General features: G+C 44.2%; 1 protein-coding gene across 1 annotated transcript in view; it reads left to right on the forward strand.

Annotated features, from left to right (window-relative positions):
* Positions 1-26443, forward strand: part of BMP6 (bone morphogenetic protein 6) — a 152247-nt gene that overhangs the window by 121894 nt on the left and 3910 nt on the right. The window contains exons 3-4 of the mRNA XM_023624431.2: positions 14542-14690; positions 15397-15594. Coding sequence (XP_023480199.1) covers positions 14542-14690; positions 15397-15594 — 347 coding nt within the window. The remainder of the gene's footprint in view (positions 1-14541; positions 14691-15396; positions 15595-26443) is intronic.

Here is a 26443-nt window from a genome sequence, read left to right on the forward strand (position 1 = left end):
GCAAAGACCAATTACAATCCATCACACATACATGTGCCTAGTCACCTCTTTCACCCTCCTCCTCCCACTTCCCCTCTGGTAATCACCAATCCAATCTCTGTTTTTATGTGTTTGTATGTCATTTTTATCTTCTACTTATGAGTGAGATCATATGGTATTTGACTTTCTTCCTCTGACTTATTTCACTCAGCATAATACCTTCAGGGTCCATCCACGTTGTTACAAATGGCCAGGTTTCATCATTTCTTATGACTGAGAAATATTCCATTGTGTATACATACCACATCTTCTTTATCCAATTGTCCCTTGATGGACACCTCGGTTGCTTCCAAGTCTTGGCTATTGTGAATAATGCTGCAATGAACATAGGGGTGCATGTATCTCTATGCATTTGTGTTTTTAAGTTCTTTGGATAAATACCCAACGGTGGAATATCCGGATCATATGGTAGATATATTCTTAATTTTTGAGGACTCTCCATACTGTTTTCCATAGTGGCTGCACCAGTTTGCACTCCCACCAGCAGTGTACAAGGGTTCCCTTCTCTCCACATCCTCACCAACATTTGTTGTTTCCTGTCTTGTTAATTATAGCCATTCTGACCAGAGTGAAGTGATACCTCATTGTACTTTTGATTTGCATTTCCCTGCTAGCTAATGATGTTGAGCATCTTTTCATATGCCTGTAGGCCATCCGTATATCTTCTTTGGAGAAATCTCTGTTCAGATCTTCTGCTCATTTTTTAATTGGGCTGTTAGTTTTTTTGTTGTTGAGATGTATGAGTTCTTTGTATATTTTGGATATTAACCCCTTATCAGATATGTGGTTTGCAAATATCCTTTCCCAATTCTTAGGTTGTCGTTTCATTTTGTTGATGGTTTTCTTTGCTGTGCAGAGCTTTTTAGTTTGATGTAGTCCCATTTGTTTATTTTTTTCTGTTGTTTCCTTTGCCCAGTCGGACATGGTACTTGAAAATATGCTGCTATTATATGCCGTGTCAAGGAGTGTACTGCCTATGTTTTCTTCTAGAAGTTTCATGGTTTCGGGTCTTACATTCAAGTCTTTAATCCATTTTGAGTTGATTTTTGTGCATGGTGTGAGGGAATGGTCTACTTCCATTCTTTTGCATGTGGCTGTCCAGTTTTCCCAACACCGTTTATTGAAGAGACTTTCGTTTCTCCATTGTATGTTCTTGGCTCCCTTGTCGACTATTAGCTGTCCATAAATGTGTGGGTTTGTTTCTAGCTCTTGATTCTGTTCCATTGATCTGTGTGTCTGTTTTTGTGCCAGTACCATGCTGTTTTGGTTACTATAGCTTTGTAGTATATTTTGAAATCAGGGAGTGTGATAGCTCCAGCTTTGTTCTTTTTTCTCAGGATTCCTTTGGTTATTTGGGGTCTTTTCTTATTACATATAAATTTTAGGATTCTTTCTTCTATTTCTGTGAAAAATGTTGTTGGAACTTTGATAGGGATTGCGTAGAATCTATAGATTGCTTTAGGAAGTATGGACATTTTAACTATGTTTAGTTCTTCCTATCCAAGAGCACAGAATATCTTTCCATTTCTTTGTGTCTTCAATTCCTTTCAATAATGTTTTATAGTTTTCAGTTTGTTGCAGTTATAAATGGGATTGTATTCTTAATTTCTCTTTCTGCTACTTTGTTGTTAGTGTATAGAAATGCAAATGATTTTTGTATGTTGATTTTGTATCTTGCTACCTGACTGTATTCATTTATCATTTCTAGAAAATTTTTAGTGGATTCTTTAATGTTTTATATGTATAAACTCATGTCATCTGTAAATAGTGACAGTTTCACTTCTTTTTCCAATTTGGATCCCTTTTATTTCTTTTTCTTGCCTGATTGCTCTGGCTAAGACTTCCAATGCTATGTTAAATAAGAGTGGTAAAAGTGGGCATCCTTGTCTGGTTCCTGTTCTTAGAGGGATAGCTTTCAGTTTTTCTCTATCAAGAATGGTATTAGCTGTGGGTTTGTCATATAAGGCCTTTATTATGTTGATGTTCTTTCCTTCTGTACCCATTTTATTCAGAGTTTTTATCATAAATGGATGCTGTATCTTGTCAAATGCTTTCTCTGATCTGTTGAGATGATGATGTGATTTTTATTCTCATTTTGTTAATGTGGTATATCATGTTGATTGATTTGTGGATGTTGAACCATGCCTGCATCCCTGGAATAAATCCCACTTGATCACGGTGTACCACCTTTTTAATGTATTGTTGTATTTGATTTACTAGTATTTCGTTGAGGATTTTTGCATCAAAGTTCATCAGTGATATTGGCCTGTAATTTTCTTTTTTTGTGTTGTCCTTGTCTGGTTTTGGTATTAGGGTATTGTTGGTTCGTAGAAGGAGTTAGGAACCTTCTCCTCCGCTTCAATTTTTTGGAAGACTTTGAGAAGGATAGGTATTAAGTCTTCTTTGAATGTTTGGTAGAAATCACCAGGGAAGCCATCTGGTCCTGGACTTTTATCTTTTGGGAGGTTTTTGATTGCTGTTTCGATCTCCTTAGTGGTGATCGGTCTATTCAAATTTTCTTCTTCTTCCTGGTCTAGTTTTGGAAGGTTGTATGGTTCTAAGAATTTATCCATTTCTTCTAGATTATCCAATTTGTTGGTATATAGCTTTTTGTAATATTCTCTTATTGTCTTTTGTATTTCTGAGGTGTCCATTGTAATTTTTCCTCTTTCATTTCTGATTTTATTTATTTGAGCCTTCTCTCCTTTTTTCTTGGTGAGTCTAGCAAAAGGTTTGTCCATTTTGTTTTAGCCTTTCAAAGAGCCAGCTCTTCATTTCATTGATTTGTTGTATTGTTTTTTTAATCTCTATTTCATTCATTTCTGTTCTGGTTTTTATTATTTCCCTCCTTCTACTGATTTTGGGCTTTGTTCTTCTTTTCCACTTCCTTTAGGTGCACTGTTAGATTGTTTGAGATTTTTCTTGTTTGTTGAGGTAGGCTTGTATTGCTATAAACTTCCCTCTTAGAACCACTTTTGCTGTGTCCCATGGATTTTGGCATGTTGTATTTTCATTTTCATTTGTCTCCAGGTATTTTTTGACTTCTTCTTAGATCTATTCATTGACACAATTGTTGTTCAGTAGCATTTTGTTTAATCTCCACATATCTGTGGCTTTTCTGATTTTCTTCCTGTAGTTGATTTCTAGTTTCATATCTTTGTGGTCAGAAAAGATGCTTCATATTATTTCAGTCTTCTTAAATTTATTGAGACTTGTCTTGTGGCCTAATATGTGATCAGTCCTGAAGAATGTTCCGTGTGCATTTGAAAATAATGTATATTCTGTAGTTTTTAGGTGGAATGTTCTGTATATATATACTGAGTCCATCTCATCTAATGTGTCATTTCAGGCCAGTGTTTCCTTGTTGATCTTCTGTTTGGATGATCTATCCATTGGTGTAAGTGGAGTATTAAAGTCCCCTACTATATTTATCCTTTTATGTCTGTTAATAATTGCTTTATATATTTAGGTGCTCCTATGTTGAATGCATAGATATTTACAAGTGTTATATCCTCTTGTTGGATTGTTCCCTTTATCATTATGTATTGCTCTTCTTTGTGTCTTGTTACAGTTTTTGTTTTAAAATCTATTTTGTCTGATATAAGTATTGCCACCCCAGCTTTCTTTTCTTTGCCATTTGCATGGAGTATCTTTTTCCATCCCTTCACTATCAGTTTGTGAGTGTCTTTAGGTCTGAAGTGTGTCTCTTGTGTGCAGCATATATATGGGTCTTGTTTTTTTATCCACTCAGCCACCCTATGTCTTTTGATTGGAGCATTTAGTCCATCGACATTTAAAGTAGCTATTGATAAATATGTACTTATTGCCATTTTCTTACTTTTTTCTGAGTGTTTTAGTAGTTATTCTCTGTTCCTTTCTTCTTCTCTTGCTCTCTTCCCTTGTGGTTTGATGTCTTTCTTTAGTATTATGTTTGGGTTCCTTTCTCTTAATTATTTGTGTATTTATTATTGATTTCTGGTTTGTGATTACCATGAGGTTCATATATAGTAACCTACATGTATAGCAATCTATATTGAGTTGATGGTCTCTTTAGTTTGACCTCTTCCTAAAGCTCTACTCTTTTACTCCCCCTTTCCCACATTTTATGTTTTTGAAATCATATCTAACCTTTTATTTTGTGTGTGTGTATCCATTACCCTCTTATCATTGAAATAAGTAATTTTAGTGCTTTTGTCTTTTGACCTTCATGTTATCTTCATAGGTGGTTGATCTGCTACCTTTACTGTATTTTTGCCTTTACCAGTGATTTTATTGCCTTTTTTTGGTGATAATTTTCTTATTCCTATTTGTCTTCTCTTTCCCACTTAAATACGTCCCTTTAGATTTCTTGTAAAACTGGTTTCTTGGTGATAAACTCCTTTAGTTTTTGCTTATCTGGGAAACTCTTTCTTTCTCCTTCCATTCTGAATGATAACCTTGCTGGGTAGAGTAGAGTATTCTTGGCTGTAGGTTTTTTCCTTTCAGCACTTTAAATATATCATGGCATTCCCTTCTAGTCTGTAAGCTTTCTGCCAAGAAGTCAGCTGATAGCCTTATGGGGTTTCCTTTGTATGTCACTTGTTGCCTTTCTCTTGCAGCTTTTAGGATTCTCTCTTTGTCTTTAATTTTGGACATTTTAATTACAATGTATCTTGGTGTGGGCCTCTTTGGGTTTATCTTGTTTGGTGTTCTCTATGCTTCCTGTACCTGGATGTCTGTTTCCTTTCTTAGGTTAGGAAAGTTTTCAGCTATTATTTCTTCAAATAGATTCTCTGCCCCTTTGTCTCTCTCTTCTCCATCTGGGACACCTATAATATGAATGTTAGTGTACTTGGTGGTTGTCCCAGAGTTCCCTTAGACTGTTCTCATTCTTTTTAATTCTTTTTTCTTTTATCTGTTCTGCTTGGGTGACTTCCTCTAGTATTTTATCTAGCTCGCTGGTCCATTCTTCTGTATTATGTACTCTGCTATTGAGTCCTTCTAGTGAATTTTTCATTTCCAATATTATATTCTTCATTTCTGATTGGTTCTTTTTTATATTTTCTAATTCTTTGTTGATGTTCTCACTGTATTCATCCATTCTTCTCCCAAGATCAGTGAGCATCCTTAAGAATTTTTTTTGAACTCTTTTTCAGGTAGATTGTTTATTTCTGTTTCATTTAGTTCTTTTTCTGGGGTTTTGTCCTGTTCCCTTGCTTGGAACGTATTCCTTTGCCTCCTCCTCATTTTGTCTCTTTCTCTGTGCTTATATCTGTGTATTAGGTAGGTCAGCTATGTCTCCTGATCTTAGAGAAGTAGCCTTATGTAAGAGATGCCTTATGAGGCCGGGCAGTGTGCTTCCCTCTTGTCACCAGTTCCAAATGTTCCAGGAATGTCCCCTGTGTGGGTTACATGTGTCCTTGTGTTGTGGCAGGGTTGCTCTTGCTGCAGGTGCCCAGGGAGTTTAGGCCATCTCCCTGGCTGGCTGGTTGTAAAGCTCAGCTGTGTGTGGCTGCCTTGGACCCTTTAGTCACTTTATTGGGTTTGGAGAGCCCCAGCACAGTTGGCAGCAAGGTCTAATAGCACATTCCTGTTGCTGTTTTTCTGTAAAGTGAGTAGGCCTCCAGCGTGCCTTGTTGCTAGGTTTGGGCTTACAATTGCTGAAGGTCAGCTCTCAGGATTGCAGCTGAGTGGGGCTAGCCCCAGGCACAGGAGCACCCAATTGTTTCAGGCTTTGGAAGGCAGGGCCAATCCTGTATGTGGCTGTTTGAGAAGCACAGATCTTCTGCCACTGATAAGCAGGTCCACACACACCATCAACACAGTCCTGGCCCGTGCACACATCCTAACCCCCTGAATCAGACCCAGTCACCCCACTACAGAGGTCCCCACATGCTCCACCTGCTTCTCACGCATGCCCCCCCCCCCCCAGACAGAGGTGGACTCATCTGCCTGCCTGTAGAGGATCAAGACACCCAGTCTATGCAGGCTGACAAGTTGCCTGAGGGCTTGCTGTCAAGTGGGACCAGTCCCTAGGGTGGGCTGCCTCCCCTGGCTGAGCTGGATTAAATCAGTGCTCTAGTGGGCAGAGCAGCCTCTGGGCCAACAGGCCAGGGGAAGAACTCCAGTGGTGTCTGCCAGCATGCCTGTACTCAGTCACAATAATGGCTGCTGCCAGTGTCTCTGTCCCTGGAGAGTCACCTCTTACTGAGATGCACCCAGAGCCTATCAGGTGAGTCTCTTTTCACCAAAGGACTGTGCACCTTTCTTTCTGGTGATTTTAGGTTGCTTTCTGAAATGGGTGAATTTGTGCATGGGCCCTTTAAGAACTGGCTTTTTATCACTTATATCCAATAGCTTTTCTAGGGTTATGCTATGTTGAAGTTAATAGCCAGCAAAGCCAGATATTATGACACTCGTCTCAGTTGTACTGAGTCTGAAGGATGCTTATAGTGGTAAGGCTCCCCTGCTCAGATCCCCTACTCCTCCAGGGAAGGCTGCATACCTTGCGATTTCTCCCAGCCAGCTGTGGAACTCTGCAGCTCGCAAAGATGGCTTTTTTCTCTCCAGAAGGAATTTATGCCTCTTCCACCTCAATCAGGACTGTCCCTTGTTGTAGGGGTTCTTTTTATCCAGTTTTAAGTTCTCTCTCAGGGGTAATTGTTCCAAGAGTAGTTATAACTTGGTTGTGTTCATGGGAGGAGGTGAGTTCAGAGTCCACCTATGGCACCATCTTGACACCAATCTCTTCTTGTTTTCTTGTGCTGGCTGGACATCCAGTACAATGGTGAATTCCATTCAGATTTCTAACCTCAAATTGGAAATCTCTGTCAGATTACTAATTGAAGGAGGGAAAGATTTAATATTTCGCTATTAAATATGATGTTTGCTATAAGTGGTTTTGTAGATACTCTTTATTAGATTAAGGAAATTCTCCTCTATTCCTAGTTTACTGAGTTTTGAAAATTAGAAATTGGTGTGGAATTTTATCAATTTTTTTCCGATTTGGGGGCATGATTATATGATTTTTCTCCTTTATAGTGCTATTAATGCAATATACTACATTAACTCATTTTCTAATGTTAAACCAACTTCACATCCCTGGAACATGCCCAACTTGTGATTTATTATCCTTTTTATATAAGGCTAGATTCAAAGATCCTGTCTAATAACTTTATTATCTGAATCATCTATGGTTCTGTTTCCATTATCTGTTTGTTCTCTTGATCTTCCCTCATTTGGTTTTATTTCCTGGCATGTCTGATAATTTTTTTTAATTAAATACTGGACATTATGAAAAACAATTCCAGATATTATCTCCTCCCAGACTAGATCTTATTTTCTTTGGAAAACAGATAAAATGCAGGCAGATCACCTTGTTCTTTTTGTTCTAATTGAGGCTGGGTTTCAGGATGAGTTAAGGTTTGTCTGTTTTTGGTTTTCACTTTCTCCTAGATTTTAGCCCTTTAGAAATCTCAGCTGAAGGTCTAGGATGTTTACCAGAGCCTGTCTTCCTTGGTGGGCTCTGAACTCTAATTTCAACTCCCCAGCAATGTGAGACTGCCAAAAACTCCACTTTGGTTTTTATCTTCTAAGCAGTTTTTTCTGCTTGTTTTCTCAGCTTCTTACTTCATGCATACCCAGCTTAATATTTGGCGAATATCTCAAATGGAAGTATTGGAGTTCAAGGCAGCCACAACTTTGAGAGCCAAGGTCCTAGAGGAAGTGAACCCAAACTTCTATGAGATCACTTTTATGAGCTCACTTCTATGCAGCCCCTTTCCTCTGGGACCTTAGCCCTTTAATTCCCAGCTGCCTTAAACTCCAGTCATCCCCAGCCAGTGATACTGCTCCAGGCTCTAGGCTGCTCCTCCTGTTTGGCATCTGTCCCTCATGCCAGGAGTTGACAAATGCCCTCAGATGAAAAGGCAACAACAAATACAGGGCTCACCTCAACGCCTTTTCCTTCCCTCTGAGATCTTGACCCATCAAGTGTTGTCTGTATTGGTTGCTCTCAGATGACTTCAAATAGTTTTGTTTTTTAACTTGTTCCTTGTGGAAGTGTTACTTTGATACATCAGAGCAAGAAACATACATCTGTGAAGGATGGTATTTTTATTATTCTTATTTAGGAATCTTTATAGCAAATCCCCACAAATGTTGATGTTCGTCTCGTTAACCAAATGGTGTAGTTCTGGAAACATGACCTTAACCCAGTGGTTGATTCAGTTCCAGGATCTCAGAGGGCAGTTTCCTTAGAAAAGCATGTCTTAGAAACTGTTCTATGAATTCTGTTGGATTTTCAGTGCTGCCTGCTGAAGTGAAGTGACGGGAACCTTTATCTTCAGTGAGATAAGTGTGAGATACCTGAGACTGTTTTCTTTTTTGAAGAGAAGGGCAAATTTGAGAAAGCCGGGATGGGAGAACTCTATTGTAGTTTGGGCAGAGGAAAATCAAAGCCTTTTATCACCAGGCCCAGCCACACCTGCTTCTCTTTCTGTATCTGTTTTTCATAGGTATGATCCTCAGAGACTCCTGAAATCTTACTGCTGGCTTGACAATCTCTGGCACACTCAGTGTGGGCCCCAGGCAAGCATTGACCTTTCCAGTATTTGTTCCTTTGCCTCTGACAAAGGGATAATACAACTGACCCACAGCTCAGGTTATGTAACTAGTTAGTTTCATCTTCCTAGTCAAATGCATACTCCTCATACCTAGAATGATCTACCTGAAATTTAAAAAAATAAAAGATTCAAGAAGCTACCAAGACTTATTCCTCAGCCTGTCTATGTTCTGTTCTTTGCAAAGGCACGGTGTAGAAGAGAATGTTACAGAGAGGAGTTAAAAATTATCATAAAGAATTGTATACACCCAAAAGAATGCTGAATTTGGAGGATAGAGGAAGTCCGGGTGTGGTGGGCAGGAGAAATTGTTGTTTGGGAACTCTTTATCCACTTGGTAAACATGGAAGAGAAAAGAAAACAGGTTTTATTTCTGGAAAGTATGCCTTCTGTATTATTCATTCCCAGAAACAGATTGCTTTGGTTGCATGCATCTCCTTACCAGGCTGTCCAGCTTTGTGGGAGATAGGCCATGGTAGTGGTTAAGATTATTTTTATGGAACATCTTTCTTTTTTGAATCACAAGTTAACAGTATTTTTACTGTTTTATTTCCCCCTGTTGGACAAGGGTATGGAAATCTCAAATTGGTAATGAGAACTAAAACATATAAGATTTGCATGTAACATGTTTGAAGGGTGGCAGAACTCCTCATTCAGCCTGTGCTTGATCACTAGGGACGTTGGAGTATACCCCAGGGGATGGGGACATTATTTTGTTCATGTGGTCAAAGAGGACAGGTTAGGTAGCCATGAATTTAAGTAATCTTCCTCCTTCCCCCTGTCTCCGTGTGTTGGACACATAGAAGCAAGTCTTCTAATAATTCTGTTACTTTGAACTTGATCTTATCTGTGATTTTGAGTATGAGTCTAACTTGATACCTCCCCAGGGGTAAGATCAATCCATAGGACACTCAAACATTTCCTTGTGGAGCAGCCTACATTTGCTTTGCACTCTTTTAAGGAGAGGAGCAAGAAATCTTTATGGCAAATAGCTTTGAACCTTAAGTCTGAAAAGCAGGTGAAGGGCATGCTACTCATATTTAAGAGAGAGGGAGTATGCTGTAGGTCAATCGCTCTTGAAGTGTGGTCCCCGGACCGGCAGCATCAGCATCACCTGGGAACCTGTTAGAAATGCAAATTCTCAGGCTCCACCCCAGAAATCTGGGGGTAGGCCCAGCAGCCTGTGTGTCAACAAGCCCCCCAGGGGCTTCCAATGCAGGGTGAACATGAGAACCACCGCTGTGATGGTTAAGAGCATATGCAATACTTGAGCCATGTTGCCTGGGTTCAAATCCCAGCTCTGTACTTACTGGCTGTATGACTGTGAGCAAGCTTTGTGCCTCAGTTTCCTCATCTGTAAACCTGTGATGGTGTTCATAGTATTTGCCTCTCATGGTAGCTGTGAGGAGTTCACATATGTACAAGCAGTTAGCAGTAAACACCACGGAAGGGCTTGCTGTGTTAATATTCGGACAGCAAAGTGATTTGTACTGGCTTATTGAAGATGAATGTCTCTTTCAGAGCTAAGGGACCTTGGATATTTGAACCGTCTCCTTATACCATGCTAGCCCTTGAGGTGAAAATTGGCTAATATCAAGTGGCATAGAATCGATAAGAGCTTAGCCAATTATATAATACAGATGTTCGTTCACTCTTGTTACTCAAATCTGTGCTTGTATGTAGCAGTTTACTCTGATTTGTAGAGCTCTATTTTGCTATTCCTTTTCTGTCTTTTTAGTGGTAAAAGTTTGGACATAATCCTCTATATATGATGCATTACATAAGAAAAAAGTCAAAAGTCTTTCTTTACTAATATTCTAAAATGATTGATTTTTGACTTTCATTCTATTTGAAAATTGAATTTTCCTTGTGTAGAGTTGGTCAGTGTAAGAATGTTGTTTTGTATCTCAGTTTACCATTTAGTCCAGACACACAAATGGCAAAGGAATATGTTATGAAGAAATAAAGAAACCAGACCACAGACTCACCTTTCAAATATTTCATACATCTGCTTGCTTCAGACTTAGAAATTCCACTTTATCAAGAACAGTTTTCTAGTAAAATGACTAGCAGTGAGCAGAGGTGCACTTCATCTGGGGCACTGTGACCCTAATGGGTGCCATTTGTCAGGAAAGGTCAAAGCCAGGCCACCAGGAGCTCAGACGCCTCCTGCCCTCCTCCAAGGTGAAGAACAGAAAGATCCATTCTGTTTGCCTGATGGAGTATCATCAACATGGGCAGGTGCCTTGGAGGCTGTGCCTCCGAGGTCACGGGGCTGACCTCTCCCACAAGCACCAGTACTGCCAGTCTTGTGAATGGCTTGCTGTCAGTCAACTCTAACCTGAGGGTGAATTTTTGAAAATTTCTAGAAATCTCTTGTTAGGCTTATTACTTGTTAAGAACTTCATTTGCCCTGGTGATCACAATATGAGGAAATGCATGCCCTGGGGTGGGACAACATTACTGCATCCTGGAAGGTGGAATGCATATTCATCATGAAACGTGGGGATCTGTGAGTTGGTTGAGAACCAAATAGGCAATGAATTCATTCAAAATTCTGTCTCTTTCTTGACACAGACTAAGAAGGCTGTGTCATTGAAGAAAAGCAAATAGATGTGGCTCAGACCAGCACGTTTGAATGACTTGCCATGAATAGTGTCTTTCAAATACCTGAGTTATTGAAAGTGTTGAGGGTGAGCCAGCAAAGTTGTTCCTTAAAGCTGTAATTCTTTTTTTAAAAGTTCCTCAACCTGGCTGTGTCAGTGTGTCAGTGGTGTTCTCAGTGTAGACAGAGAGCATTCTGCTTATCAGGAGGCGTAGGGTGAGACTGGGAAGGCCACTGGAGTTCCACCAGCAGGCATCAGACATCCCGTGTCCCTTCCTGTGCACACCTTTCACCCCTTCCTACCCTGACCCTGATATGAGAACCCCTTTGTAGTTTCTGATCCTGTGCCAGCCCTGAGTATCTTAGTGTGTTTTCTGTATCCAGCTGACGTTGGCGTTTATGTGCAGTAGATTTTGATCCCTTCCCTTATTCACAGCCCTTGCTCAGTATTTTCAACCTGTGCCCTGTACTTGTTTTGACTCTGCTTTTTAGATATGAGGTGGCTAAGAGCCTGGGCTCTGATTTAAGTTCTGGTCATCCCACTTAATGCCTTACCCTCTCTAGGCTCCATGTCCTCAGCTGTAGAAGAGATGCAATAATCAGACCTGTTTCTTTGGGCTTCCTGGGGAATAGAGGAGGGGCTCTGGGCACATGCCTACATATTGAAAGCGCGCAGTAAATATGCATTGTTACTTTGTCCATTTACTCCACTTATTTTAAGTCCGTGCTCTACCTCGCCTCCCTTCCAAGCGACCCGAGCATCCTAGACCTAAACATCTAAATCTGAGACTGTCTCACTGTCAGTGAGCCACAGTTTCCATCCTTCCCAGCTCATCTGGTAGACCCCCAGGTCTCTAGGCAGCAAGGACCAGCGGCATCCTCATCGTGCAGTCAGCAAGTGTGGCGGACAAACACCACGAATTCCTGGGTCCCCCACTGTGACTCAGGAGCGGCGTCAGGCTAGAAGCTTGGCTCCCCGGGTCCACTAATCCCCACTCACCCTGTAGATCTCAGTTCTTCCATGTCGTGGTTGTTACTCCTTCTTATCAACGCTCTTCCCCCTGAGCCCCACGTTCAGCTTTTGATTCATGTTTTCCTTCTTGCAGTCAGCTCCTTCCCCTCTTTTCTCCTTTTCTCTCTCCTATTTTTGGAAGATGGTCTTCTGTCATATCCCCCAGTTTCTCTTGTAATAGACTCCCATTTCCTTTAACATAATCCCTACTTTTTAAAAATGAAAGCTCATTCTATCAGCTATGCTGCACTCATATTCTGGACTATATTTTTGGTGTCCTTATTACAAGTCCCTAAAATTATGTGCCACTGGCATCATGGAAGCTCTGTAAATAGCGACAAGTGACTATTGGCAGTAGGTCCATACACCGATCCTCTCCTCAAGGGCAGCCTCACGTCCTGGGATTCTCAAGGCACTTCTTTCAAGCAGATGCTGCTCTGATATGACTATGTCTTGCGCTATCTTTGGGACCAGGGCTGCTTTTCCCACAGTGCTGTTCATAGTGTCTGTGTTATTTCTGGATAAGGGTCTTTTCCGACCTTTCAGAACAGAGTTTATGTCTTTTTGCATCTGAACTTCAAAGCTTTGGCCTTGCAAATCCCCTCTTGCTGTTTTCCATGAACACCTCCTGTCTGCCCACTCTCAGTTACCTCAGTCGTGGGGGGTAATTTGTCAACAGGGGGTGTGACACATGCACGTCGGAGACGCATTAAAGATGGCAGACCTGAGTGCAGCCCCACGGATTCTGTTCGGCAGCTGAGTAAACTCCTGTGAGCTGCACCTACTGTTTCAAGCTTGGAAAAGATGACAATAGAATTTCCTTCTAACTCTAAGCCGTGTAAACAGGAACAGTTGGTTCTCTCGGAGAAATCTAAAATTTTTAACTCAGATGTTTCACTGGCCTTGCAAATGAGATAAATTTTGTTCATTTGTCTCAGATTGTCTTTTGTAATAATCTCAAAAGGCAGTTTGTCATTATGGAAAACCCTGACTTCACTTACTTTCTTTTCACTAGCTAGTTCTTTCACTTACTAGCTTTTGATCTTGGCCACGTGTCTGTAACATCGTGTCCCAGTGTTCCTTTCGCTGGCTGTAAAATGGGGATACTGATGGTCTAGTGAGCTTTCAGGCCTGTTGTAAGGACCGAGAAAGGAAAGCATATAAAAGCTCTTTATAACCAGTTTAAATGTACAGTGTTAGTAAAGTGATGCTCAGTCTTAAATTTAGTATTTAAGTCTAGTAATTTTTCTATCCTGTAAGATATTGCAGCAAAATATTTCCAGCGCCAGGAGATTTGAATCTTTCCAGGGCCAAAATAGCCCCCTTTCCATCATGGAAATTCCAGGCCACTTCATGCCAGTTACCCTGGGACGTCAACTCAGATTCAGAACATCCTTGCAACACACGCAGGTGACCATCTCTAGCACTTTTCTGTCACGACACGTGGGTGAGCAGGAAGAAACCCTCACTCCATCTTCCCACAACCCCTAGGGTTACATTAGTTGAAAACTGTAAAAAGTATGAAAATATTCCCTGTGGAGCACAATGGAAGGAATGGACTCTCTGAATTTGCCTCCGAGAACCCCAGCCGTGGCTCACAGCTGTGCTGGGTCGACTTTAAAATCACTCAGCATACACCCACGGTTACACAGGCCACACGAGAAAGGCCTCCACACTCACCATAGACCATTCAAAGGTCTTAATTAAAAGAAAAGAACTGATGATTACTCGGAAAGATGAAGTAGCTTCTTGCTTCTCCTTATTTCACAGGAACTAACATGTGAAGACTGTCAGATCCTAATTTAAAAAAAAAACACAACTTTGTAAATGCTCATCTTGATCCTGATTTTAATATTTTCTAGATCCTTTTCCTCACTGCCCCCCCCCCAACTTTCTCTCTTTTTAGAGTTCATTAGCCATAAAGTAAGCAACTGTATGACTTTATTTATTTATTTATTTCTAATTTACCCTAATTGCAAGAAAGATTTGGCACGAGCATCCATAGCAAGGCTTTCAGGGAAGCTGAGGGATCCTGCTGTGTTGGGGAGAAAGCTGGTTTCTGGGAAGGGCCCCAACGCATATTCATTTCTCTCCAGGTTGTGTCGTGCGTATCTCCTGTGTGACATCATGCCAGTTGGAGCTACGGCAGGGCACCTGTGGAGGTGCTGCACAGGGGGACCTGATCCGCCTTTGGCATTTTTTATTCTAACCCTGGGGCAGGATGGAGGGAGAATGAGCTGAGGGGGCGGTGTGCTATTCACCATGCCATCTTTCCTTTCTTTCAGAGACTCGGACCTATTTTTGTTGGACACCCGCATGGTGTGGGCCTCTGAAGAAGGCTGGCTGGAATTTGACATCACGGCCACTAGCAATCTGTGGGTCGTGACCCCACAGCACAACATGGGGCTTCAGCTAAGCGTGGTGACTCGGGATGGTAAGTTTGCCAAAATCGGGCCAACGGTCGTCCTCATTTACTTCCTTTGCAACCGTTGTGGTAGAACCATGGCTCACAGTTGAGTCCTCGGTTCTAGAATGACTGCATTAACTGTTCCCTCATAACTGCTGTTGAAAAGCAAAACCTTTCCCTGAGGTCTCCTGGAAAGGCCTTGGAGACGGTTAGGTGGTCAAGGTTCCAAAAGTAACAATGGGAAGACAGCTGTCATAGGCAGAGGCAGGCGGAGGATGTTGCGATAAAGAGAAAGATGGGAGCATAGTCAAAATTCTGTTGAGTAGGTTTGCGAGGAACTCTCCAGAACCCCCTCCTCCTGCAGCATCAAAGCTCAGCAGTTCAGGGTCCCCTCACAGGCCCTCAGTCTGGGCACACACTGCCTGTGAAGGTGCCTCGCTGATTGGGAGGTATGTGATCAGAAAGAAAGAATGAATATGAAGGGGAAAGACTAGCAGAAATGGGAGAGCCTTGGGGTTCGCACACTCCTTGCTTTGATTCACGGAACTTTGGAAGGGGTGTTTTGGTTTGGCCTGTGCAGAGGGAGCCATCGGAGGTCTGAGAATGTACGATACTTTTCCCTTGTGCTCGTTCTTGATGATCAGCCCTTGGGAGGCAGGGTAGACCCAGTGATGTAGCTGCATGAATCCATTTCCGTGGAATAAAGAGAGGCTTGCTTTGGTTTGCATTCAAGGACTCAGCATCAACCCCCGAGCCGCAGGCCTGGTGGGCAGAGATGGCCCTTATGACAAGCAGCCTTTCATGGTGGCCTTCTTCAAAGTGAGTGAGGTCCACGTGCGCACCACGAGGTCAGCCACTGGCCGGCGCAGACAGCAGAGTCGCAATCGCTCCACCCAGTCCCAGGACGTGTCGCGGGTCTCCAGTGCGTCAGGTAGGTGCTGGTGAAGCATGTTTTTCCGGGAAGCCTTGTTGGTTTTCAGGCCTCAGTGAGAAGAAAGGACGTGCTGAATGTTTCAGATGTCACACAGCTTCTGCACAGCAAGTACAATGGCCTGCAGGTGCCTCATCACCATCACTGGTTATTTAGATGGGTTCCTAGGGTGATCAGGAGGGAGGGCTTGTTACCCAAAGATTGAGTCTGCAGGCTGCAGACGTCCTGAGTATCTGTTTTTCCAGAAAAGCATCCTGTTTGGTAAGATTTCTCCACCCCTTTTTTTCATTCACATGAAGATCCTGAGAGCCCCTGGATTTTCTTCTAGTTGCGATACACCTGGAGGTTCTGATGTACAAATAAGCTTTGTACATTTGTATGAGATGGACTTATATTTGTTGGTGTTCTTGGCTGGAAGTCATGGAAAGCCAGCTCAAACAACCCTCTGTGACAAATTTCACTGGTTCATTTAACTGGGAGGTTCAGGAGTTCTAGCTTTGGGCATGGCTAGAGCCAGGGCCTCAGATGAGATTAGGAATCTCTCTCTCTTTTTCTGTTTCCCTTTGTTGGTGGCATTCTCAGAAAGACTATCTCTACATGGTGGCAAGGAAGGCAACCAGTAGTTACAGGATTTTATCACCCTTGGCAACCTCAACTTCAGAAAGAGAGCATCTCTTTCACGGTAGCTCCAGTAGAAAGCCAGGCTGGGGCCATGTGCTCATCCTGGAACTAGGGAATGGGGTCCGCCCCATTTTGCCCTAAACAGGCAGGCTCAAAGGGCAGGAAAGAGGAAACGCTCCCACTGCTGAGTGTCAATTCCGTGGTCCTTCAGCTACGTTCCCTCCCATGCTGTGGCTTTTCAGGAAGTGGCGTGGAAGTTCATTCATCAAAACACGAAGGAGGGGGCAACAGCTGCTCCCTCCTGACGTCCAGCTCACACGTCTAGTAAGTATTGAATTCAACCCAAGACGCATCTTACTCTAAGCCAGTCCTGGAAAGTTCTAGGTTTCCTTTGGCTGTTTAAATAGCCCGGGAATCAGCATGCAGCTGAAGGTTTGCTGTGAGATCTGCCATCAGAGGTCTTGCTTCCCTTGTTACTACTCTGTGACTTTGGACAAACCTCATCCATTTCAGCTTCACTTTACTCATCTGTGAAGTGGGGATGAGGAATACTTGGTAAATTTGCTGGGATTAAATGGGCAGCATTTGATCTGGCTCATAATAGCGCTCAAAGATTAGTTGCATCCAACTGTAGGGAGCAGGTTCTCAGGGTGTGTGTTAGGATCCTTGGAAAGGATGTAAGACGCTTCTGGAAGATGCATTAATTCTTCCAGGCGATTGTTTAAAAAAAAGACGTGATGCAACTCCCCAAAGTACCCAATTTTTCTTTGGGAAAAGACGTCTTCTTTTTAGGTTCTGACTTAATAAGCCATTTCTTTTCCCCATCACTTGGATGTGGAACTTGAGGGTCCACCACCCAGTGTGATGTGACATTTTGCTTCTTGTCATCCTGGTGTTTCTTGGAAGCATTGCACAGCATGGGTGTTCCTGTGTTTACCACGAGGAACAGTCAGGGTTGGGGTTTAAAAAAAAAAGAAGAAGAAGAAGAAATGATTGCTTTGCTTTATTCGCTTCAGAGGAAGTCTGCCGAATAGAGTTAATAATCCCCGTGTTTGCCTTCCGGGCGTGGTGATGGAGTCGGCCGGTGGAGGGCCTCAACTCATTAATGAACTGTGGTCAGCTTGGTACTGCAACCTCAGACAGGAAGGCAGCTCTTGAAATGTTGATTGCTTTTTAAAATTAAAATTTCACTTGATTTATTCAACGTCCCCTCCCCCACCTCCCAAAACACACAGCAGTGTTTTCAAATTGAGAAAACATGTTGTCTCTGATGTTGTCACCCCATTATTCTTTCCCAAGTCCCTTCCTTTCAACTTTTTTTTCAATTTGATGAGTTTAAATTAAATATGAATTTTAAAGTTGATCTAATTTGTAATACGATGCAAATATAACTGCTTTTTCTTGGTCTTCCCACGTCCCACCTCCCAACCCAGTACTTTCAAATTTGCCTTGCTCCTTCTGGCAGTTCTAAGACTAAAGAGCCTGTAACAGGTACCTCTGACCTCACCTGTTGAAAGGCCCAGACCCCCAGGAAAGGATTACCAAAAAGATTCGCCCTTCCCTCTCACTGTCTTCAAAGACCCTCTCAAGCTGATCCAGGAATTTGCTCATGCTAGGCCGACTGAAGTGCTGGTTTTATGTATTTGGCTCTTTCTTCTTTATTTATCCGTGTCCTTCATGGGAGTGGACCTTCAGAGGAGAGATTGCTCTCGCAGAAGAGATTTCCGGAAAGATGACCTGCTACCCAGAGAAATGGGCTGTCCAGTTGGTTCTTTCTTTTCAGCCACTGTGGGGCCAGATGTTGCTGGGCCTCCGTGAGCCGGGTGGATGCTGCTGAGATGAAAAGCTGGGGTCCCTGTCGTGACTGCAGGCAGCGCTCTCCCCTTGTAAATCTTTCGGGGAAGAGATTCCTTTGCCTCTGCTGCCGCCCTTCTTCCACACGGTGCTCCCAGGGAATTAATATCTCTCCCCTGAAATAACTGCCCCCAGAAGAAGCCCACCAGAAAGTGTCCTGCATCTGGGTGAAGAAGTGAACATCGTTCATCAAATTGCCTGTCATCAGGGTGAAACACGGCAGGGAAAGATGTGGCTATTTTTGGAGCTGAGCTGCAGAGGCCCGAGACAGCCGGACCAGGCCACAACAAGGAGGAGGCCAGGAGCCCCGCGCACCTCCTCCCCACCGCCCACCACAATTTGCTCTAACATCTGTACTTGGCCTTCAGGCTGGACTTTCCAAACACATGCACCGAACAGTGGGTTTGGATCGAAGGCTGCCTGGATGGTTTTCACTTGCCCTTGCTTCTCTGCAGCTGTCTGCTCCGAGTGAGTGATGGAGGCTGGCCGCGTTGCACTTCTCCCGTGGGCTTGGATAGCATCTAGACAGTATCGTTTATCGTTTTTACACATGTTTTACTAGTGCTGCTTCAAGCCGTGCTGTGCGGCTCACTGGGGATTCTAGTGAATCTGGCGATTCTTTTCCAGCCTCCATTTCTGTCAGCCCACTGCTCTGTGACGCCCTGCCCTCGAGTTCTCAGCTCCCATTTGGTAGTCTCCTTCTGCTTACTGCCATTCACCGTCTTTTGTAGCATCATTCCCTTGGGGTTCATTATTTTGTCTTCTGTGGGACTGTGACACCACCTGACCAATCCGTTATGAGGGCTGTGAACAAATGGCCTTTGAGGATGGTTCCATGTTGTGATTCTAGATGCAGATCTAGCTAATTTTCAGGATCTTTCCAAGACGTCTTTGGAGAGGGGGTAGTTAATGCAATTTCAAATCAGCTGGTGAGTCTGAGTTTTTGGCCATGTCAACCATCTGGCTGCCAACTCTGTGACTTAGAATTGCTCTTTGTTTTGGCAGATGATAGTTTGGAAACATTTCCTGCCACTTTTAGCAATTCATGTAAAATTGGATTAGGTGACCCTTAGGCCTCTTTCGTCTTTGATGTTTGTGTTGCCATCACCCAGCTCTGCCAACTGTCTATGGACCAGCAACTCCTCAAGACCCTGTCTGACCTTTGCAGTGAGTCCTTCATTGCTTCCAGTGCTTCCTGCTAGCGTTTCTTAGAGTTACTTCTCCTTCCATCTTTTTCCGACCCACCCAAACACGTCTCTTTAAGGATCCTGGGAAAAAATGTGCCTTTAGATGTACTATTGACCTTCTTCTTGATAGTTTGTATCTTATTATCCCTTGAACTTCCCAGTTGGGACCGTTCAATATGCTTCCAGCTTAAGAAAGATAACCAGAATTCATTGCTTGGAAAACAATGGTTTGGGTACTTTATTATGACTATGAAATCTTTCGCTATAGAATTAGGGAACTTCAGTCCACAGACTAGGGGGTCTCATTTTTACAGATCACTTTTAATTTGGCCTTTTAGTTCCTGGTAGGTGTCCCCATAGTTCAGCATGTGCTTCTTTGGTTTGGTGTGCAAACTGAGTGGGCTGACCCACCGCGGACATTCAAAACTGGGGAAGAGCGCACACGGGTCAGGGCTGTGATTTAGTTGTTTCCAGTTCTTCAAAGAAGTTGGGAATTTTAATTTGTCATTTTAATCTTAAATTAAAATTTTAGGGCTTGAAGCTTGGCTTCCAGATGTCTCAGTCAAGAAGCTGAGGTTTGTTCAGGGCTTCTAAATGAAATCAAATCTTAATTCTCCACAGCTGTGGAGGACAGGCATGGCATTAGTGATTCGAAAGTTAGAATTGCTTCAAACTCCATATTTATAATACTTGACTCTCATTTGCCATTAGGCCCCATTAGGATAAAAGTTATCAAGGAGTGAAACAGACGGGAAGGTGACCTTCTTCCCCATCCTTGGGTTCACCCCTTGTGAATGTGCTAAGGGCCAGCAGTGCTAAAAGGCAATGACAGAGAGGCATAAACATGTGCTGCAAAATGCCTGATAATTCACCAACTACTACCAGCCCCTGAGAGGGCCGGTGGGGACTCAGCCGGGGAGTAACAGAGCAGAGGCACTTGGAGCACAGCCAGTCGTACCTTAGAGCACAGTCTTTGAGGGGAGCCTTTGTCTGTTTTCAAGATACTTAGCTCCATATTCTTCTAGGCTGAGAAGGACCGAAGTCCCCCCCAGATTAAATGGAGCCTCATGAGATTTGAAATCCTGGAGAGACAAAGGACAACTGCCCCGTTGCCTCTCGTACTCACCATCCAGGTTGTAAACAAAATCTAGACTCTGAAAATCAAGCTGCCCCCCACCCACAACACTTTATGAGATTATTGACACCAGAAATCACAACCCCAGGAATCACAATGGGTCCCCTTGCGTCCCATAGTGTCAGTGGCACAAGGAGCTGGGCTGCCTCCAGCGTGTTCTCAATGGCCCTGTTGATTCTGTGGGGTCAGTGGGAGCCAGAGACTCCCTGTCTCGGATAAGACGGGCTGATAAGGCCCTGAGATATGGAAAGAGGGGCCAGGCGAGTGAAGACAGAGGTGCCATTTTAACAGCTGCTCTTTGTCCCTGCCCTCGTCATTCTAGGAGAGAAGGGAAATAAGAGTCGTGAATTCTTCCCTTTAAAAAACAAGTTTTCTCTGGGAAGACTGCAGCCTGAGCTCAGAAAAGCTGAGAAATACAGCGTGGAGCCCCTGTGTGCCCAGCTTCTGCCGCACCGATATTTTCCTGGCCTGCTGAGCCCACCGCAGCCCAAGGAGCTGCTCCTCTTCTCTCTCACCTGAACTTTCCAGTTGCCCTGACTTTCTCTCGTTTCTGCATTTTCCCCTCTCCATGTCTTCCCCTTTGTTTCTCTCTCCTCCTCCTCTCTTTGGGTTGGAAAGGACAGCGGGTGGGCTGCCTGGATCCCTGGGACCTGGGCTGAGCTTGGGCTGCTGCGACTCCGGTGCGGCTGCCTTCCTGGGGTCCCCAGGCAGGCTGTGTGGCCCCAACTCCAGGGGGATGGTGGCCCTCGAGCCATCCATGCAGCCTTCTTGGGTGTTGCCTGCCCTGAAAGTCAGGATCACTGCTGTGCCTTTCCCTCCTCATCCAGGCTCATTTGCCTCAGAATTGCCCGGCCTTTGGTGCAAGGGAGGCCTGCATTTCACTCCACATAGGATTCAGCTTCTGAACTACACTAGCAGTGGGGCCCAAGCTCTCCTATCAGATGGCTGCTTTGCATCTGTATGTGGCTTTTCAGGAGGACCAGATACAAGGGATGCTGGACGGGATTAACCCAGGTGTCCTCCTTAGGGCTGTGGGATGTGACCTCCGTGTTGGGGGCAGAGCAAGTGTGCCGTGTACATAGTCACTGCCTGGGGATAAGGATGCCATGAGGAGGTGCCTGGCCAGCTGGCTGCTCCTGACGGGGTCAGGAGCACCCTGTCCTCACTGCACTGTGTGAGAGCGATGCTTCTCTGCAGTGTTCTGCTTGCCTCGGGGTGCCTAGGGCTCATGGAGCAGCTCCTACTGTCCCATGGGCCCAGCCAGGCCCCCCATTAGTTTTCTTCTACAGGTGGGATGCCCCTCCGTCATCAGAAGGGAGAATGGGACATAAAGTTGGGGAGGAGCAGCTGTCACCAATGAAACTGACTGTCGGGGTCATGGCCAGTGAAGAAAGATCTCCCAGCCAGGACTAAGAAAACTCTAGGGGTTAGCCGTAGCCTGCATGGAACGTACAAATGAAACAGGCACTGGAGTGGGACGAGGGAGCCTGGGAGGGGCAGGAAGATAGGAATGAGGATGAAGAAAAGTGGTCAGTGAAGAGCTGTGTGTGGTGGGAGCTGCAGCATGGGCCCCTGGTGGCCCACCCAGGTGTGAATGATACCCCCATCCCCAGCCTCCGAGCAACCTCTGAGATGTGGGAATTAGGTTGCCACTGAAGTGCCAGGACAAGATGCTCGATCATCACACCCTCCTGCCCATCAGCTAGACTCCAAATGTACCTCCAAAGGCTCATCTTGCGTTGGCCTCCCAATACCTCCCAGGTGTTCCTGGCCCCTTGGGAACCCAGATGAACGACAAATAATAACACACCTGAGGCTGGGGAGAGTGATGCCAGAAGCATTGGTGGAGCTGATGCTTCATTCCAAGGTAGATGATTGGCTGGACCACCCTGCCCCGCACTGTGAGACGAGACCAATTTGAGTCCCCGCTTCAAAGCTATGTTTAAATGTTTGCCATGCTCATTTGGAGAAGAGAGAAAGGATTGAAGGTTCCTCTCCTGAAGCAGTTTACAAAGTGGGGAATGGGAAGCGATGCTGCTAAAGGCAGCCAATATTCTGATAAATGTGAAGCTTGAAATTCCGTGGTGAGGGGACTGTTGCTCTCTGTTTGAGTAGACTAGGGAGCTGCCTTCTTCTGGTTATGGAAGAAATTCGTCCTGGGGGCTTTTATGATTGTTAGATTCTGTCACCTGATCACCTAACAGTTTTTTGCCCAAACCCACCTATGTCCAGCCCCTGCTTGTCCTGAGTACTCTGGGCGACCACCTTGGGCCTGGTCTGCCTCGGCCAGAACCCCAGCGGAGCTGTAGGGCACTTGCCCTGCCCTCTACTCTTAAGGCAAAGAATCTCATGGAGTAATTGGAGGGCAAGATGTCACTTTCTGTGTTCAACTTTGAAAAAGTTTCTCTTGGAACTAAGATAGGTCTTGACCGCAGCTGCATCCCAGGGATGCTCAGGGAGCCCTGGTGTCCGAGGACAGATTTTGTGTGTGAATGGGGTAATGCTGTCACCTGTGTGTGAGCCTCTTGTCTGGAGGGCAGTGTCTCAAGTTCTAGTGTCCGCAGACTCATATGGGCCACAGGGGACCCACTCCCAGTGATTCTGACTCGCGGCTCAGGGATGGTGCTTACGCTCCCTGATGGTTCTCATGATTCGGGCACAGGGGGCCCATGGGTCAGACCAAGGACTGCAGCTCTTGGGGATGGTTTCATCAGCCATGGGTCTGTTGTCTGGTTGGTTTGTTTTGCATCTCTCCAGCTCTATGACTTCTTTTCTCTGCCCTGCCCTTGATGGTGAACCTATTTGGACAAAGCTGTGTTGCCTCCCTTTATCCCACTGAAGCAGATATGTTCCTGTCAAATTTTGACTGCATAAATTTTCACTGGCCCTGTCCAGACCACTCATTTAAACAAGTATCATGGCGGGGAGCAGGGGCAGGGGACGACAGTGTTTTTCTGCAGTCTGTCAATCGCTACAAACCAAAACAGAACAATGCATAGCAACGCGATTCCACTGCTGAACCCAGGGTACAAACCCCTGAGCAGCAGACACAAGTATTTTGAGCAACATTGACCTTCACAAATATTTATACATTCTTTGCCAGCACTTAATATGAAGTTATAAGGAAATTTAAGCATGACCCGAAAGTGTCTGTAGTAAGGAAAACAGGAGAATTGACTTCCTCCCTCTCCTCTCTCTGGCCCCAGTCTTTACCTAACAACAAAAATGCCAGTGTCTAGCCTTAAAACAAAGAGCTGTCCTTATGGAGAATGTTCTCTTGGTTGAGCACGGGGAGAGTCAGATTTGCAGGAGGGTCACAGAAACTAGCACTGTTGGTGAAGGTAGAGGTGACGTCCTTCACTGCATCATCTGGGTTCCATCCAGCAGAAAGAGACACTGGGAATCCAGACACACAGAAGTTGTGCCTGTCTGTGTTCTGACACCAACCCGGTGTCCTACAATTCAATTCAGTCCTCACACTAACCACCTGGAGCGACCACAGACCCCACAAGTTCAAGGGCACAGTCCCCAACACAACGCCTTTATTTCAGATGCCATCTCCAAGTGGGGTTCTCACACCACCTGCACTTCTGTCTGACTTGGCTGCAAATTCGGGGGTTCTCACAACCAGCCCCCCCCCCCCAGGTTTGATAATTCTCTAGAACAACTCACAACTCAGGGAAGTGCTATCCAGTACTTACGATTACAGTTTTATTATAAAGGATGCAGATGAAGAACAGCACATGGAATAAGTGCAAGGGGATCAGGACCTCGGAGTCCTCAGAAGATAGACCCTTGCATGCAGCTGGTGGGAGAGGAAAGTGAGTGAGTGGAGGGCTGCAGGTGTGTTTAGGAGGCCCGGGCCCAGGGGTGGCATACCTCCCTTCTCTCCCCACATTCGTGGGCAGAACTCAGGCACATGGCCACACTTAACCACAGTGAGGAATGTCAAATAGCTGTGCACCCAGGAGGTAGAGAGGATATGGTTTCCAATGAACACATAGCAGCCTGCTCCAGACTGTTCCTGGAATATGTGAAGCAGGCTGCCTCCTCAGGGCCTTCACATTTGTCATTCCCACTGTATGGATTATTCTTCCCCCAGATGACCTCATGCCTCGTTCCCAAAGTTCCTTCAGTCTCTGCTTAGACGGTACCTCAACAGAAAGATGGGCTCACCAACCCTACATGAGAGAGCGACCCCACTCACACTCTGCCCCATAACAACCAAATGATAATTTAGCTAGTCAGGGCTCTTGATTACATGGAATAGAGCAGATTCTTAATTTAAGTGAAAAATAGTTTAAGGGTATCAGGGAACTCACCCAGTCAACAAGAAGGAGAATGCAACTCAGGGAATCAGGGCCCAGCTCAGACCTGGTCACAGGGACAGTGTGGTTTGGATGCCATCACCGTCGGTACTTGCTGCCATGCCACCATTCCTAGTTCCCCCGTTGAGTCATTCTCTCAAGGGTATCCAGCTGGCTTTAATAGAGTCATGAGCCTGTCCTCTAGCTGCCAGGGGACATAGAGGGGAGCTACGTGTCATGGGAAATGGGGCTTTGATTCCCGTCTATCTAGGAATTCTTCCAGATGAGGAGTGTTCCTGGAAGCTGGGTAGCCAAAACAGTAAATGTCCACTACAGCTGGGTATGAAATTCCAGGTTGATGCCATTGTTTTTATGATATTATTTAATTTTTTATGTTGTGCATTTTCGTTGTTAAGTTTGCTATCAATCTACTCTGTGTTCCTTTGTAGGTAATTTTCTTTTTGTCTCTGGGTTGCTTATAAGAATTTCTCTCTGTGTTTGATATACTGTAGTTTCACCACATATGGCTAGATAGGAATTTATTCACTCTGCTTAGGACTTGTGCTTTTTCAATATAAAGATGTTTGCCTTTCTTCAGTTCTAGATAATCCCCAGAGGTTTATGTCTTCGAACATTACTTTCCCCACTTTACTCTCCAGAAATTCCTATCAGAAATATGTTGGACCTGTCATTCTATCTTCCATATCCCTTTATAGAGAGAGAGTCATATTTTCTGGCCATTTGACTCTGGGCTATATTTGGGGACGTTTCTTCAAAATTTTCTTCTTTTTTTAAATTCTCTTTTCAGTTATGTCTAATCTGGTGTTTAACTGATCCATTTCATTTTTATTTTCAATGATTATGGTTTTTATAAAGTTTTATTTGGTTCTTTTTCCATAATGCTCTTGCTCTGGGGTTTCTATTCCTTATTTTATCTATTCTATTATTTTAGATCTTCTTTTTTGTAACCTCACTCAGAGACTGCTCTTGCCTGTAGTCCCTGGGGTCCTGTGTTTTCTCTCTTGCATTCCAACTCTCCTCTCTGGATAGTTTCTTTTTTTGCGTGGTTGATTCCCTTTTTGTTGACGGGTTATTTTCAGCAGGAGGTTTTGTCTTGTTTTTTGGTGATGGTTGGTGGTTTTTTGTTTATTTACTTTTGTTTTAACTGAGAGAGTCCTCAAGTGCCCTGCATTGTGAAAACTTCCCTCCAGTGTGGTTTTGCATTCGCTTCTTCTGGGTACTTGCAGTTACAGCTAGGGTGGTTCTGTGAGGTGAGGAAGGCAGGTAGGGAGAATGAAAAAATTTAGAATTAGCAAACCACCTCAGCAAGGTAACCTGTCTCTCCTCCCAAGCTAGGTCACTGGGCTGAGCTGGTACCATTGTCTCTTTCCTTACCAAATCATGAAATGTATGTGTTCTGTCCTGCTTCAGATCCATGAGGTCCAGAAGGGCAAGTAACAGAAAATACAAGTCAAATAGGTTTTGGGACAGCCCTGTGGCCAAATGGTTAAGTTCACGCTCTCCGCTTCAATGGCCCGGCAATCACTGGTTCAGGTCCTGGGTGTGGACCTACGCATTGCTCATCAAGCCATGCTGTGGCAGCATCCCACATAGAAGAACTAGAATGACTTATGACTAGGATACACAACTCTGTACTGGAGAGAAAAAAAATAGGTTTTAAACAATTAGGTAACTTATTGGCTCATGTGGTTAAAAAGAGCAGAGGTAGCATGCAAATGATGTCA

Source organism: Equus caballus, chromosome 20 (assembly GCF_041296265.1).
Source record: "Equus caballus isolate H_3958 breed thoroughbred chromosome 20, TB-T2T, whole genome shotgun sequence".
In the NCBI taxonomy this organism is placed as follows: Eukaryota; Metazoa; Chordata; class Mammalia; order Perissodactyla; family Equidae; genus Equus; species Equus caballus.